Raw genomic sequence first — 16321 nt, forward strand, 5'->3', positions numbered from 1 at the left:
AGTATCAGGATGTATTCAATGGCCCAGGATGCCTGAAAGAACCATACCACATAGAAATCAAACCAGATGCTACCCCTGTCATATATTCCCCAAGGAAGATATCTGTGTCACCCACAAAGATGGAAGTCATTGCAAAAGTAGACAAACCAACAGAGTGGATGAATTCCATGATAATGATGGAAAAACCCAATGGCAGCCTACGAACCTGTGTGGACCCAAAAGAGCAAAGTACTGCCATATGGAGACAGTTGTGGATACTGGCAAATACCACTCACAGAGGACTCGTCATATCTAACCACCTTCATCACGCCATTTGGAAGATAGAGAAACTTGCGACAAAGATAAATATGACAGGAGACTAAGACAAGTGCTGGAGAGAGCCAGAAAAATAAACCCGAGGTTCAACAGGGAGAAGAGCCAGATAGGCATCCAGGAAATGAAATACCTGGATCACATTCTAAACCAAGACAGAATCAAACCTGACCCCAGCTAAGTACAGGCTGCCACGAAGATGGAGACACCAGAAGACAGACCTGCACTGGAGAGGTTTCTGGGTATGGTAACATACCATAACAAAATTCATACCACACCTCTCAACACTTACTGAACCACTGAGAGAACTGCTGCGGAAAGAGGCGGTATGACACTGGAACGGAAAGGCATGAAGAAGCAATGAACAACATCAAAGAGACTCTTATGAATAGGGGACAAACATCAATCAGAAACTATGATGTCAGGCAGCCAGTGAAACTATTGGTCGACGCATCAAGGCTAGGTGATTTGCTAATGCAGAATGGCACAGCAGTCACATATGCTTCAAAAGCATTGACCAAGGCGCAAGTCAACTATGTTCAAATTGAGGAAACGCTTGCTATTGTGTTTGGATGCCACCAGTTCATATATGTCAAAATAACAGAGGTTAAAACAGATCACAAGCCACTAGTGTCCATATTCAAGAAACCAACTGGAAGTGCCTCACCAAGGATACAGAGAATCCTTCTGAAACTACAACCCTACCAGCTAAATGTCATACACAAGCCAGAAAAAGAAATGTACGTGGCCGACACACTTTCCAGGGCGCACCTTAGTCACAGATGATGACTCAGACCCTGGTGACAAACTGGAGGAGGAAGCTCAAGTACACCACAACATGAGTCAACTACCGGTGAGTGAAAACAAAATGGAGACAATATACAAAGTAACACAGAGGGACACCATGCTATCAGCACTGAGAACAATGCTAAAACAGGGCTGGCCTGGGGAGAGAAAGGATGCTCCAGCACAAATCAGGGAGTACTGAAACTATAGAGAAGAGTTGTGTGAAAGGGGGGGCATCATGATGAAAAGTGTTGAGATAACAGTACCACAAACACTAAGGAGAGACGTGCTGAAGGCAATTCACGCTGGTCATTTTGGCATTGAAAAATGAAAACTCTGGGCTAGGGAGCTCCTATTTCTTCACAGAAACACACAGCAGAAAGACACACTCATTCCACATGAAACACTGCAAAGACCGTGACAGATTCTGGGGACAGACTTGTTCTTATGGCCCGGACATGATTTTCTGATTGCGACAGATTACTACTCTCAATACTGGGAGATGGCACAGCTACCAGACACAAAGGCAGCCACTGTGATTCGATTCACAAAGTCTATATTGGCCAGACATGGAATCCCAGATGAGATCAAATCAGACAATGGACCCCAATACTCACAAGAGTACAAGAAATGCAGCCAAGAATGGAACTTTAAGCATAAAACTGTGTCCCCGAGACATGCTCAGTCAAATGGACTTGTAGAGAAGAGTATGCAAACAATCAAAAGAATACTGAACAGAACAGACTTTGATGGATGGACGGATGGCTCAGACCCATATGTGGGATTTCTGGAGTATCGTAACTCACCCATAGGAGACTGTGGATCACCTGCTCAGATGGTAATGGGCAGATATTTGAAGTCATTCATACTAGGGTTGTAGTCTCTTGGTCGACTAGTTGATTAGTTGGTCGATATGCTCTCGTCCGACTAAATTCTCATTGGTCGAATAATCTCCGTGTTACTTTCATAATGAGAAAGTGCTACATCAATAGCTTTCTAGGATTAATCCATTATTTCCTGCAGCGTTGTCCTCCCCGTTGTTTTCATAACTTTGAACTCGCCCAAACTAATGGAGACTGCTGGGTCAAACTGTACTCAACGTTTACCAAACGTTTACTGAACGCACTGAACGTTTGCTGAATCAGTGTTTCTCTCACAAGTATAACATTGAGAACCCCCGTCAGGCCAAAAAAATATTTTTTAATGCCAGAATTAACGCCAAATATCCATTCATTTGGAAATCATTAGTGTTCGGGAGCCTCTGTGCAGCCTTGTTCGGTATGTGAGTCAACCTCTGTGTCGTTGCCTGGAAAAGTATTGGTAGCGTAACTCTGGTAAGTAATACGGCATTGCGTAGTATGTTTGCATAGTGAGTGGGAACAACTTATCGATTAGTTGAAGATTATGTACGATTTTAGTCGACCAAGATTTTCTTTGGTTGACTACAGCCCTAATTCATACATATGTTGGGAGAGACATCTTTTGCCAAGGATACACAAGACGAACAAGGAGGTTTGCAGGGTAATGGAGACACAAAAGCAAAGAGAGAAGGCTCTATATGACAGAACAGGGAGAGACCTGGCAGCAATGCATAACGCAGTGTTGTAGTGCTTGAGTCCAGGACTCGGACTCGAGTCTGACTCAAGTCCTGATTTTCAGGACTTGTGACTCAACTCGGACTTGAGCAATGATGACTGGGACTCGGACTTGGACTCAAGTATCAACTGCATACGGACCTGGAAGTTGGAGACAAGGACTCAGGCTTGTTAATTGATAAAGAAGTAAAAGTTTTGTTTGTTTGTTTGTTTTTGTTAGTTCTTTGGTAATAGGCCCTTCTAATTTGGCATAAGATATTAGCTATATCAATTAGAGATGCACTGATTGATCATCCACTAATCTAAAACGGACAGTTTTCAGCTAATCGGACATCTGTGACTGGCAGATCTGTGTCATATATTGCCAAATATTATATATATTGTCAAATTTTCTTCACTATGGTTCATGTCACGCACACAGTGGCAAAAATAAAAGTCCAAAAATAAAAAAAACCCTCATATTTAATTCTTATAAAGAAAGAAAATCAGAATCGGAATCGGTAGGTCAAACTTTTAAAAAATTGGAAATCAGAATCAGCCAAGAAAATTGCAATCGGTGCATCACTAATATTAATATGAAATGGTGACTGCTGTGTCATTTTTGTTTAATGTAGACCTTTTTTATTTGTATGTCAGCTCCTACCTGCATCTTAAACTAGCAGAAGTTTGAAGTTATTTTATCCAGTAATTTGGTATCTGCAGTTATTCTGTAATGTTCGTTCGCTGGTTTTGCAGGTTATTCAAGATTTCTGGTCTGTCAGCCAGCTTTGCAAAACAAAAACTGAGCAGAGTTAAAAGGGAGGGATGCTTACTGTGTGCATTATTTGTCGACACAAAGCACATGTCAGATTCTAGGACATCCAGCTCTGTCTGGTGTTATGATGTGCTCTGTTTTTATCAAATCAAATGTCTGTGGAGCTGGACAGGAGATTAATGAAACCTACAGCATGTTGGGTAAGGAAATTAATTTTTTGATTGGGTTCATGATGATAAAATGTGTTGCTGTATTTCAATGTGAAGTTTTCTTTTGATTGATGTTTCTCTGTTGACTAGGAAAAAAATAATAACCTCAGCATTTTAGTACTGTATGGAGAAAATGAGATGTCTTGAAAGCACACACATTTTACAAACCACTCTTATTAAGAAGCAGAACAGACTGCATGCTTTAGTAGTGCAGACTTTAATAGCAAACAACAACTGAAATCCAATAAAGCAATGATGTGAGGATAAACAGTTCAAAGGAAACAGCCGAATAGTAAACATATTATCTCAACAAATAGAGGCAGCTCCCGTTTAAGAGTTTTATATGAAACAACATGCTATTGAATTGCATACATGCTACTTTTTAATGACAGTGGCTCAAACAATGTCGGATTACGCTTTTGATATTTTCTTTTCAGATAACTATGGCAGAGTTTCTAATAATTTTTGGATTGCTGGAAAAATACATTTTTTCTTCAGTACCTGAATGTACAAAGGGGGGGCTCGAAGAAACATCTCAGTTAGTTGTAATGCTAAAAAATCTGATGTCGGAATTTCTAATATTTTCTAATAGAAGCCAGTGCTTATTTAATTATGAATACAGTTTTGTCACAATTTAAAATAGTAAACTTATTGAATTTTTAATGGTATCCAGGATAAATGAACTTCAAACTGTTCCTCAGTTTGTGTTAATGCTCTGTGTTGCTGCATACAGACCCAAAGCAGATGTATTTAACCTTAAGCTATGGTAGGCTGACTGAGCACTTTTTCTCTTTTTCAGCAAAAACCTTGTCCTCTGACTTGAACAGTTGCACACATTTATCTGGTAGCTGCCCAGCTAAACCACAGTTTTCTTTTTTCATCCTTGGCTTCTGAGCAGCTCCGCCGAAGCAGTTTGGGCAGAGCAACAGAGGGGATCAAGAGCACCAGAATAGTCGCTGAGTGTGTTTTACTCATTCACTTCGCCCAGTGAGATTTTTTTCATCCTGTGTGAGGACTGAAAGCAGTGACCTTCAAAGCACATTCTTGTGTCTCTGATCTTTAGGCTCCTGTCACTCCCTACCACATATCTGACAAAGATGATGCTAGTGTGAACGTTTCTCAGCATTCATACATTGTAAGCTCCTTTTCCTCTCCCTTTCCCCCCCTCCTTCTCTCTCTGTCACACAAACACAATCTTCTTCTGAGTTCACTGGCAGGCTGCGGACCAGAATAAAGGTGTTTCCCATTATACACTGTTCCAGAGGATAATCATCCTCATGGTACATAAAAACATCATTACTTTATACAAATGAAATGAACACTATGCCCGTTGGAAAGTGAAACACAATGAAAACATAACCCAAGACAAATTCTCTTCCACATGCAAAAGACCAGAACTAATCTGTGAAGATATCAAGAAACAAATCCTTGATGAAAGCTAGCTGGGACTGAGAATCTACTACAAGCATGAAAAGCACATTTAAATCCAGATGAGCTTTATTTGATGTGGTATGACTTTACCAAATACACATGAAAATGTACTTTTATACATCAGCATGGCAACATGCTCACAATGGTATGCATGGTAACATGCTGATGTTTAACAGTTATAATGTTTACCATGTTCAATATCTTAATTTAGCTTGTTATCATGTGAACATTTGCTAATTAGCACTAAACACAAAATAGAGATGAAGCTGATGGGAATGTCATTGGTTTGCATTTGGTCATAAAGTATTGGAGAAACCGACATTTTGACCTGATGGTGGCACTAGATGAACAGTCAAGGGGATCACCAAAGTTACAATTCACCCTGAGGGTAGCATTTAAGTCAAACTGAAATTAAACTTTTCATTAAACGACTCTTTATGTCTACTACAGCACACATATCTGCTCTGTAAATCACATGTACTGTGTTCTCCTTTGAGAAAAAAATCAGAAACCAAAAGAGAGAAATTTATATTTTAAATGATTTGATTTAATGATTGTACCCCATAGTTTTACATTATTTTGATGAAATACTGTTCCGCCATCCACATGCACAGCTGGAGTCCTTTTTTTTTTGATACAACAAATCAAGTCTTGAATAAAGCGATAACATGGCGTTTGATAATAGGCAGACGGTCACACTGAGCCTGATAGCTTCCTGCTACACAACACAAGAGCCACAGACTCTGAACAACAACCCACATTAGCTTTCCTGCTAAAGTGTCCTTATCTAACTTAAAAACATGAACACACACCTTGTTCTGCACCTCAGCTTGTTGAACAAGCCACCAAACAAATATTCACTGGGGAAAAGTGCAGTACTAATGTCAGTTAGCAGACTAGACAGCTAATTAGCTGCTCAGCTGCATCACAGTAAACAGCATGTTAACATACCTGAAAATGTCACTTTGGTCCAGTTAGATACTGGTTTGGTCATTGCACTTCAAAATCCCTGTTAGCAACACACTGTCTGCCCATGACTTGTATTTACAGCTGTTTGTTTACTCTGTCTCCATTCAGTTTGGAGTAATACTGTTAGGCTGCCAGGCTATTAATACAAAACTATTAACAATACATTTAAAAAACATGTTGACGTTATTTTTGACTGCAAAGAGGGGTGATTGAATGTGATTTCAGTTGGACTTTAATGTCTGTACCAAATGTCATGGCAATCCATCCAATAATTGTAGAAATATTGACTCTGGACCAAAAATTTCAACCTTATGTTGGTGCTAGCGGAAAAGTAAAGGGGATCACCAAAGTCAGTAGAATTAATCATCTGGGAATCAAGAATGTCTGTAAAAAATTTTGTGCCAATCCATCATTTCAGTGTAAACATATTTCACAGGATATTCTCCTCCATATGTATACTTTATATTTCATATTGTCATTGTCATTGTACTGTACCCTGTCTACTGTATATACTGTAAAGCACAGCTAGTTCAAAATATGCATGTGTTTGCACAAGACAGGTTGTGTTTGATTAATCACCTCAGGCAAGCCACATAAATGCTATTTTTAACAGGCATATTTTGTAAGCTCCTGCTATCCTGGGACCCCTCTTGTGTAAAGTGTCACATAAGGAGGCATGACTCAGCCGTGTTGACTGGAATAAGAGGTTAAAGGGGTTCAATCTGTTTACTTGTGGTTTCAGCAAGAGGTTTTCAGGCACAGCCTGTACACAGTGGTAGGCGATGTTGTTGTGAGTAAGCTTTACCTGTTCACAGATTTCACTGGGTTTAAATGATACAATCCTTTCTATTACAACTTGACTGGGAAAAATACACTTGTGAATGTTTTTGACATGAGTCTAAACGATATGTATAATATGGTGTCTGATTTGATCTGATTGATTCTTCCATCTGGCGCTGACATACAATCTCACATACAGTTTGCTTAATAACCTCAGTGACATTTTGAAACATTCATTTGCACTCTTTCATTTAGACGACCTCTAATTTTGAGACAACTTTGTAGCTTTAATGTGAGTCATCTGAGACAAACTGCGAAAAAAGCAGGGAAAGCGTGTCCCAATTTAAATGATCTTTCTCGGACTATCAGGCACAATCAGAGAGATTGTGTCAGGCTGGTAGAAATCAGTGCATTTCAGGCTTTTGGAGTAACTTGTGTGATTTAACAGACAACAGCAATATCGAACAAATGACATTCTCACATTTTCTGTGTAAAACTAAAACCACTGGCCATTAGAAATTGTAATGAGTGAATGCTGGAACAGCTTGGAACAAAGGGATCATTAAGCTGGAGTTATGGATGTCCAGAAGATCATGCTGAGGAACAGTCTCAGAAGGACTCTTAACTGGGAAAATAAACCAGAACATTATTCCATCATGGCAATACAATTTCCTCACAGAAACTGTTAAATGGTCAAATTCAGATACTTTTAACATGGATTTTGAGGTGCATTCATTCTTTAGAGCTTTCAGTCATTAGTCCAATTCCTTCCTTTGTCAAAACTGGCAAGAAGAGAGAAATGCTGCACAGGGAGGGCAAAATAAAATCTTTCTTGGTACTTAAAACTTTCTATATTTTTCTTATTGTCAACAAATCTCATATACAGAGCCAAACCAACAATGAACTTGCAAGTGTTCTTTGTGTATCCAAAGCCTGATATATCTTATTCCTCTGTGTCCAAAAACTATTAAAAAATGTGCCACATTGTTGCACTGGGTAACATATTCCTTGGCCCCAAAGATTACGGTCACAGTACTTTGTTTAGAAACAGTGATCATGTTTTAAGTCTCTAAGAGCTGTTCCATGTAAGACAGACGCCACTGCGCATGCACAGGAACGTGGTTCCATTTACAGAGCTTTGCTAGCTTGTTGTGCTACATATCACAACCTCTTGACTTTATTCTAAAGTTCTTTATGATGTACAATATAATCCAAAGTCAAGAGGTTGTGATATGCTATATAACAAGCTAGCGAAGCTCTGTAAATGGAACGCGCTCATGCACACTCTGCCTTACAAGGAACTACTTTGAGACTGAAACTGTGATCACTATTATTGGTCTTTAGAGCCATTTCTAAATAAACTAATGAGACCCATAATCTTCATGGTCAAAGAACATGTCAACCAGTGCAATAGTTTGGCTGAATGACGTGTTTTTAATAGTTTTTGGACAACATCGGTAGTCTACTGCAAAAAAAAAATCACCAGCCATATCCTTTAAGTAATTTCTTTGTCTGGCCCTCTGCTCTATAATGAAATGTCCAACTGGCCAGAGCTGGTTTTAACCGCACAGCTTTGTCCACTACACTGTTGACAGCTCAAAAAAGGGTGAAGTGCTCCAGTCTAAATGAACTCTTGAGTTTCAATATAGGGACTAAGGAGTGGTCAGTGACTTATTCTCAGTCTTGTTCAGGTTTGAGTTTTATTGCCCAGCAAGTGTGTTACAAGGCCGATAACTGTAAATCCACTGAGTATTAATTAGCAACACCCGTCTGAGGTGAACAACACATAGCTTCGTCTCTCGACCCTTAAATGTATTGTGTGTTCTTGCTCAAGTGCTATAAAATGCACCATTCATGAAATATCACTGTTCAGGGTGTTCTGGGACTGTGTTGCTCTTGTCCTGCTGATACAGTACGCTGAACTAGACAGTTAATATCCACCTCTCATCTCTCATCTTATTTCAATAAGGCTGGGGACACATGAGAGGACTATTGGGCCAATTTGCACAAGATTTGCCCATCCTGCAAATTGTAAAAAGACATACTGCGGTTTAATTGGAACCAGTCATCTGCAAATATGATCTTAATGTGAGAGTTCACAGATCTAATCTTAACCACCCCAAATGACTCTTCCCCGATAACATCAGGCGTTTTATACTGTATGTTTAATCCGACATCAGCGTAAATCCTGTGCTGTGCAGGGATCAGAGACTGCTAACAGCCCATGAGAGCTCTGTTTGCAGTGAAGTGAGGCTCAGAGAGCTGAGTGTGACTGTTTGCCTCTGTTGTTATTTTGATTGGAATTATTGGATCATGAGATTACAGGGCCTGATGTAAGGACGTATCAGGAGTCAGTGGGATAATCTCATATCATCAAGTTTGCAATTTGAGCATATTTACAGCTGAGACACAAATTAATCAGCAGAATATTCATTGTGTGATGCAATGCATAGTTAAGTTTCTCATAATGTGTCCCCAGCCTCAGACTATTTGGTTGTCATGCTGCAGTTGGCTGCAAATCAGACTAGAAAATGTTGACTGATGCTCTTTTTACAAAGTTACATAATTAACTAATGATCTGTTTTATCTTTTTTTATTTTGTTTTGCTGCAGAAATTGAAAAGTATGAGGGCGATGAATCGAGAAAAGATGGTGACGTGAAGAAATACCTAGATATCATCAGCAATAAAAATATCAAGCTCTCTGAAAGAGTTCTCATTCCAGTCCAACAGTATCCAAAGGTAAGACGCAGCAGCCCTAACCAATCACACTGCACCTCTTTTGGGTATTATTTCCTGAAAAATGGACATTGTTGAGACATGAGAATGGACAATGGACACTGAGAGACATTGTTTCATTAATTTTAGCTGTCAGGCGGTGAATGGGGCTTCCTAGTCTGGGCTTGCTTCACCCTTTGCACATATACTTCTGGCACTAACAATCCCACTGAGCTCAAGCAGGCTAATAGAAAGTCATTGGGCAGTGTCTGTTTATTTTGATGTAGTCATCAAAAAACAAAGTTTTTAGTGCATTAAAGCACTCAAGGGTACAGTAAAGAACAATGACCATAAATCATTGTATGACACAGTACTCACTATTCTGAGTTATGCAATGTCAGTACTGACAGAGTTTGAAATGTAGCCTAATGAGGCGGCAACACACAGCTGCTCGTGGTGAACCTGAAGGCTTTACTGCCACTGTAATCAAGGAAAACTGCTCCACTGACATCAACACATTCATGCAACAGGCGGCTAACAATAGTGGTGTCAATATAGCAGTATAGAGTGCAGAAGAGTATATTTCAATACTATATTGATTATTTGTTCTGCTCTTCAAGTACAGTATATATACATTTTATATACTATCTGTAAACAAACACAGATCAATTCAAGTATCAGATCACTGGTACATGCATTTAGTGAGTAGGTAACATTTTTGTAAGTATTTTTTCCCCCTGTGCTTTACTGTCTTTATCATTTTTTTTTCTTTTAACAATACAACTTCCATTTTGATAACAAATGCCATCATTCATAACACCCATGATGATATACAGTAAGAGCTAAATATTAAGATTCCATAAAACAAAAATGCCATTCCCTGGGTTAAACATTTCACTATAACCTGACGCGCCAGATGGTTTGTTACACGGAACCATCTGAGAAGTTGTCCTTGGAAACTGTTTGGAAAAGGGCAGGTACTTTCAAAATATACTTGGCAGGTAATTGGATGAACCATCTGTCTATCACCGTCTATCACCGTCTTACCTTGCGAGGCAGCTGGATTTGCAAGATCGTGAGATCACACAAAAATGCTCTGGTAGTTCACAAGACACAAGCACATAACTTGAAGCCTGACAAGATGGATTCTAGCGTGATGTTGTGATCTCACGAATCTGGCTGGTGCACCTTGTTTTGAGTGGTGCAAACTCAACTTCCTTCCACAAAATCTGATCATAGCTTTTGGAGTGACAAAGCCAAAGCCTCCCATCACATAAAGCCTGCAGGCTCCTTTCTTCTTTAAACCAACACTATCAAATATGTGTGTACTTCACTGTCACTTTGCAACATTAATTCCATCATCAGCGGTCCCCTCTCCAAAGAGCTCAAACATATATGTTCAACCATTGCTCCACACAGTCTCTTCACTTTCTGACACTCCCTCAAGCGCTCATTTATAATGAATCACTTCTGGTCACTTTGTCACTTTGTCTCTTGTTGTCACTGCTGGTGTGAGTGTTCATAGTAAAGCGGGTTAATGATTGATCCCCAACAAAACACTGTCAGTGTCCATTTTTCAGTCTTTGTCCTGCATACTCTCAGGTCAAGTTCTATCCCAACATCCTGTTTCATGATCTCAAAGCAGCTCCACATTTAGTTTACTTTATTGTCTGTGTTATTAGAGAAGGACTAGAGAACAGAGGATGTCAGGAGGTATAGAGGAACATTTAACTTCACCTCAGGAGCCCAGGCGATGTACTTTAGTCCAGTGAGCCCCTCAGGACACTCCATAGAAATCAATTTGCTGTTTCCTTCTCGGGATCAGTGTTGAGAAAGTAATTCAGCTGTGTTCAGGAACTCCTCACTCTATTAAATTGATTTCAAATCTATAAAAAATACCAATTGAGCCAGAGAACAGAAAACCTACAATGACTCAGGGACATCTTTCTCTTCTTTCCTCATTAAATTGCATTTTTTCTGTCCGTTTGTTGTAGAATTTCTTATTAAAAAGTACTGAACATTGAATTTGCAGCAAAGATACGGTTTGTAATGTGAATAATAAAGATAAAGAAAGGGCCAGTACTGAGAACAGTATCAGTATTATCTACTGAGGTAGATAAATGAGATATAAAATATAGTGTGAAACCACATTATGATCATAAACAAATAAAATCACAGGTACAATACAGAGCCTCAGGAACCTGGTTCTGGATAATGAACATAATAGGGCCAGCCCTGCAAAGTAAGCAAAGCAGTGCAGTCCAGAGGGACAGAGCGGTTGTCCAACAACAGCCTTTGTGACCTAATTGCACAGTCAGCACCCCACAGGACTGCAGTGTCACTATCTTAAACATCTTGGTAACACTGCACTTTCAGTTAATGATAATTAGCCACATGAAGCAACTCTTTGATCAAGAGCATGCCCAGTGAAGGATGAGGAAAAACAAAACATAATGCAGACTTGATAAAGATGAAATTAAAGATGATTCACACAACATACAACTAAAAGTTTTCAGACGGGAACAGTTGCACGAGAAATTAGAGAACACATTAATTGTTATTTCAGTTTTCCTTCTTTAAGCTTTTGTACAAAGAAATACACTTGTTTAGGGCTTCATCAGAGATAAACAATCAAATACAACATATCAATATTGGCTTTACTGCTATGAAAAATGTTATGTACACTGTGGCTCCACAGGCATTAATTCCTGCCACTTTTCACTGATCAATATATTTGACTTTTTATTCCGATGACATGTGGTCCTACCAAGAGACTCAAACTAACTGGTTTTATTTTGTTTCACACTGGAACCTCATTTTTTGTCACAGCTGTTTTCTCATGTCTAGTATTCAATAATGTCTTTTTTTCCATCACTGGTGGCAGAATAAAGTATGAAACATTATTAATCTGCTCTTTCACATTTCAGCAGGCTAACAGTGCTCATTCGTGCTTACAGCTGCCATCATGCTGGAAAGTGATTAAATGCAAAGTAATTAAATTATTACTTGGGAGAATTCTTCTGGACGGTTTCAGATTTGACGAAGTGACGCTTGGAAGATTAATGTCATCTAACAGTGAAACAACCAGTGCTGATGAAATCATTCTATATAGTGTACTGACAGACACACATTGTAAGCCGTTTTCACTGCAGAAATTTTGACATGTTAAAGCAGGAAAGGCACAGATGCAATTAATGAATAATAATAATTAATTATGACTGAATTCCAGAAACAACGTTTCAAGTGATCATTTTAACCCAAACTATGATCTTTTCCCAACCCTAACCAAGTGGTTTTTGTGCCTAAACCTAACCAGACCTTAACCATAGCATTTTCACACATTAAATAATTATTTATATAATTATTTTTTAACAGTGACTTGTAACGGTTTTGGAAAGCAGCATATTACGCTCCTATGGGTTGTTCTGAAAATGCTCCTATGGGTTGTTCTGGGGTGCAGGTACAATCGACCTATGTGGTCGTTTAATTATGAGGACGTGTTGGAATGGAACTGAGCCATCGTTAATGTTATCAGTTCCAGCTGTGCTTCTCCTGCTATGACAAATCAAAATGTCTGTTGTGAAAAAGGCCTATTGTGCATGCTGGCTCACTGACACTCCTTAATACAGTGGTTCTCAAACTTTTTCACATCAAGGACCCCTGTAGGTCGCTGGACCCCACTTTGAGAGCCACTGCCTTAATGAAAAGAAAAGAGAAAACAGCCATCATTAATGTTATTTGTTCCACCTGTGCTTCTCCTGCTATGACAAGTCTAAATATCTACTGTGAATAAGGCTGTTTTGTCTTTTTCTATGTTTAATTAGAAATATGATATATGAAATATGTCCTTTATCACAGTATATATACATGTATGTCATGATATTGATATATATTATGATATAGTAAAGTTTGATTATCTTTTGGTTTTGGACTATTGGTTGGACAAAACCAACCATTTGAGCTCTGGAAAATTATGGTGACCATTATTTAACTATTTTCTGACATCTTATAGACTAAACAATTAACCAATTAATTGAAAATATAATTGGCATAATAATAAAACATTTTACCTACAGCCCTACCTTAATACCTCTGTTAAAGAGATAGATATAGGTATGGCAAAATCTCTGACTAGATAAATTATATCACAGTATATATTGTTATATCGACCACCCCAAACCAATCTGTAAACCAAACTCATAGATTGGGCTATACATTTTAATGTCAGCATCTGAAATGCTGGAGAGCTGACAAAGAAACATATTTGCTCAAAAAATAGGATTCATGCATTTGCAACCTTGCTGCTGTCAGTAAAACCGTAGGATTATTTTACCCCAACTTCTATATATCAGTACATATGTAAGTAAAGAAACTTTTGAGTTAAATTTCATGAAACTGTAATCAAAGATATGCTTTGGCGGTGTGCACGCTGTTTGAGTTTGGCTTACAGGGTTCTGTAATTGGTTTAAATTTCAAACTTGGGAAAGCTGCAGCTGCTACACTGCTGTTCTATTTGGATAAAACCTGGAGGGATAATGCATCTTGTTACAGACTGGCCCTGGCTGTATATATCATTCATATGCGAGGACTTGTGTGTTTTGTGCACCACTGTAAAATCTACATTAGTTTGCTGTCATTTTACAGCCTGACAAGATAAAGGAATTTGCCCTTGAGGCCTTCCTCCAATAACCTTACCATCACTTTTTATCTTTGATCTCTGAAAAAGTGATGAAACCTTGAAAACAGGGTTGACCTTGGTTAATGGGAGAAGAGGAGGTACATCTGTACCTGTCCTGTTTTGACATGCAAACAACAGGGCTCTAACGGAAGTTTTGAAATTGTATGCAGAAATCACTATTTACTCAGCAAAAAATATGATTAAGATAATCAGCAAAGTCATTTTAATTATCGCTTAACTAGAATTTATATTCTACTGTTTAATGAGACAGCTTGATTAGCATCTCATAACCTTGGGGCATGAAATGGATTTTCAATGGTGGATGCTGTCTGTTAGTATAGTGCTGGGACTATTCTGCATGTCTGCATGTGAGAATGTTACCAAAATGATTGGTGGCCTCTTACTGAATAAATTTGATTTATTTAAAAACAACATGGACACGTTTCTGGTCTTGTCAAACATTGACTAGCTAGTTTTACCTCGGCAGAGTGATTGTTTTAACTATTCTGCAGGTACATACACAACCCACAACACATTCAATTGTATTTTGTCCTTGTGGGCACCACAATTTTGAGCTTATCAGTCTTAGGTTATTGTGACCTTTAAATAGTGCTGCGGCTGTGCTCTGCCCATAGAGAAATTCAATTTTTTGTCCACCCAGAGATGTCAGTGTCCCAAAGAAAGGCCTATCATGTGGAAAGGTGTTTTGCTTAGATAAGTGCTGAATATAGTAGAGGCGTACAGAGTGTGAATTAAAATTAAGCACTTGTACGATAGCATCACAGTCCCACTTTGGGATCCCACTGAGTTAGTGTTTGTATGACTTTGTCTGCCACAATGCTGCTCATGAGATATAATAAAGATAAATTGCCTCCAAATGTTAAAAACCTTCCCACATATACAATGATCCAACTCTATACTGAAAACAAATTTTCAGTATGTAGTGCAGTCACTCAGGAATCAAGTAATATGTCAGTATGCGGACTACATTCACTTGATTTTTTTGAGTATGTTGCTGATTGACACTATTGTCCCACAATGCAGCACTTCACAAAAATTGTGTAGCTGCTCACAGCTGGAAAAAAAATTCAAGCAAATTGCAACTAATGGTGAGACAGCTCCAAGAAGACCTGGGAAAATAAAAATAAAATATAAATACTTAGACACGCATTTTGGTTTGTCTTTAAAGCAGCTACAGTCAATATCTTTTAATAACAATGTGTAAAATAGCAATGTCAGAGCCATCTCTCATAGTGATGAACCTACAGAGAATTATCAAGCTGCTAAAGTGTAAAAATATTTCTCTCAGGAGTTGATAGAGGCCACAGACAGAGCTAAAAGAGAATGAATATTGGACTACACATAGGTGGACAGAAACACAACTCCAAATAACTGCTAATGTAGCCTGTAACTGCTGGATGTTTAAATAAGCAATTGTTTGCTAACAAGTTCAACATATTACCTTAAAAGTTGATGATATGACAATATTGTGTTCACAGTCTGTTTCCGCTGCCCCAAACCAAACTATTCAATGCAGGTTTAAAATTGCTCTGATCATTATTTTTATATTCAAATATCAAACAACTACGAGTAATATGAGAGGTGTCACTCATAGAGACAAATGCATTTGTTTTTTACAGCAACTTAACTGTTTTGTTTCTCTCTAACCACTCTCATCAACCTCATATCCAGCAGCAACAGGCAGCTGTTTTCAGCTGAAAGGTCCTGATAAATCCACTGTACAGTACATGCGCAGCAAACAACAAACAACAAACAAAGATAGCTTGGAGCCAGGAGTTGGTAGTGACCAAAAAAAGAGCTAGAAGAAGAGTGAATACTAGATTTACATTCATCCAGTGGACACAAACATAATTCAAAATGAATGCTAATGTTGCTTTGTATCTGCAGGATGTGTAAATATAGCAGGAGTATGTGGTCCATTAAGGGTGCATTTCAGTTGTTACTCTCACATAAATCATACATAATTACAGAAACGGTGATGACTAATGAAAAAACACTGCCCACAATCTTTGTCTGTGTGCTGAAGGGCGTACTTTTCCCCAGTTGACGGCGGTAGGTTTGTAATATGTT

General features: G+C 38.6%; 1 protein-coding gene across 1 annotated transcript in view; it reads left to right on the plus strand.

Annotated features, from left to right (window-relative positions):
- khdrbs2 (KH domain containing, RNA binding, signal transduction associated 2) overlaps positions 1-16321 on the plus strand; it is a 70281-nt gene that overhangs the window by 10933 nt on the left and 43027 nt on the right. Inside the window, exon 2 of the mRNA XM_067609900.1 lies at positions 9449-9576. Within this exon, the coding sequence (XP_067466001.1) occupies positions 9449-9576 (128 nt within the window). The remainder of the gene's footprint in view (positions 1-9448; positions 9577-16321) is intronic.

The sequence above is a fragment of the Thunnus thynnus genome, chromosome 14, assembly GCF_963924715.1.
Source record: "Thunnus thynnus chromosome 14, fThuThy2.1, whole genome shotgun sequence".
NCBI classification, from domain to species: domain Eukaryota; kingdom Metazoa; phylum Chordata; class Actinopteri; order Scombriformes; family Scombridae; genus Thunnus; species Thunnus thynnus.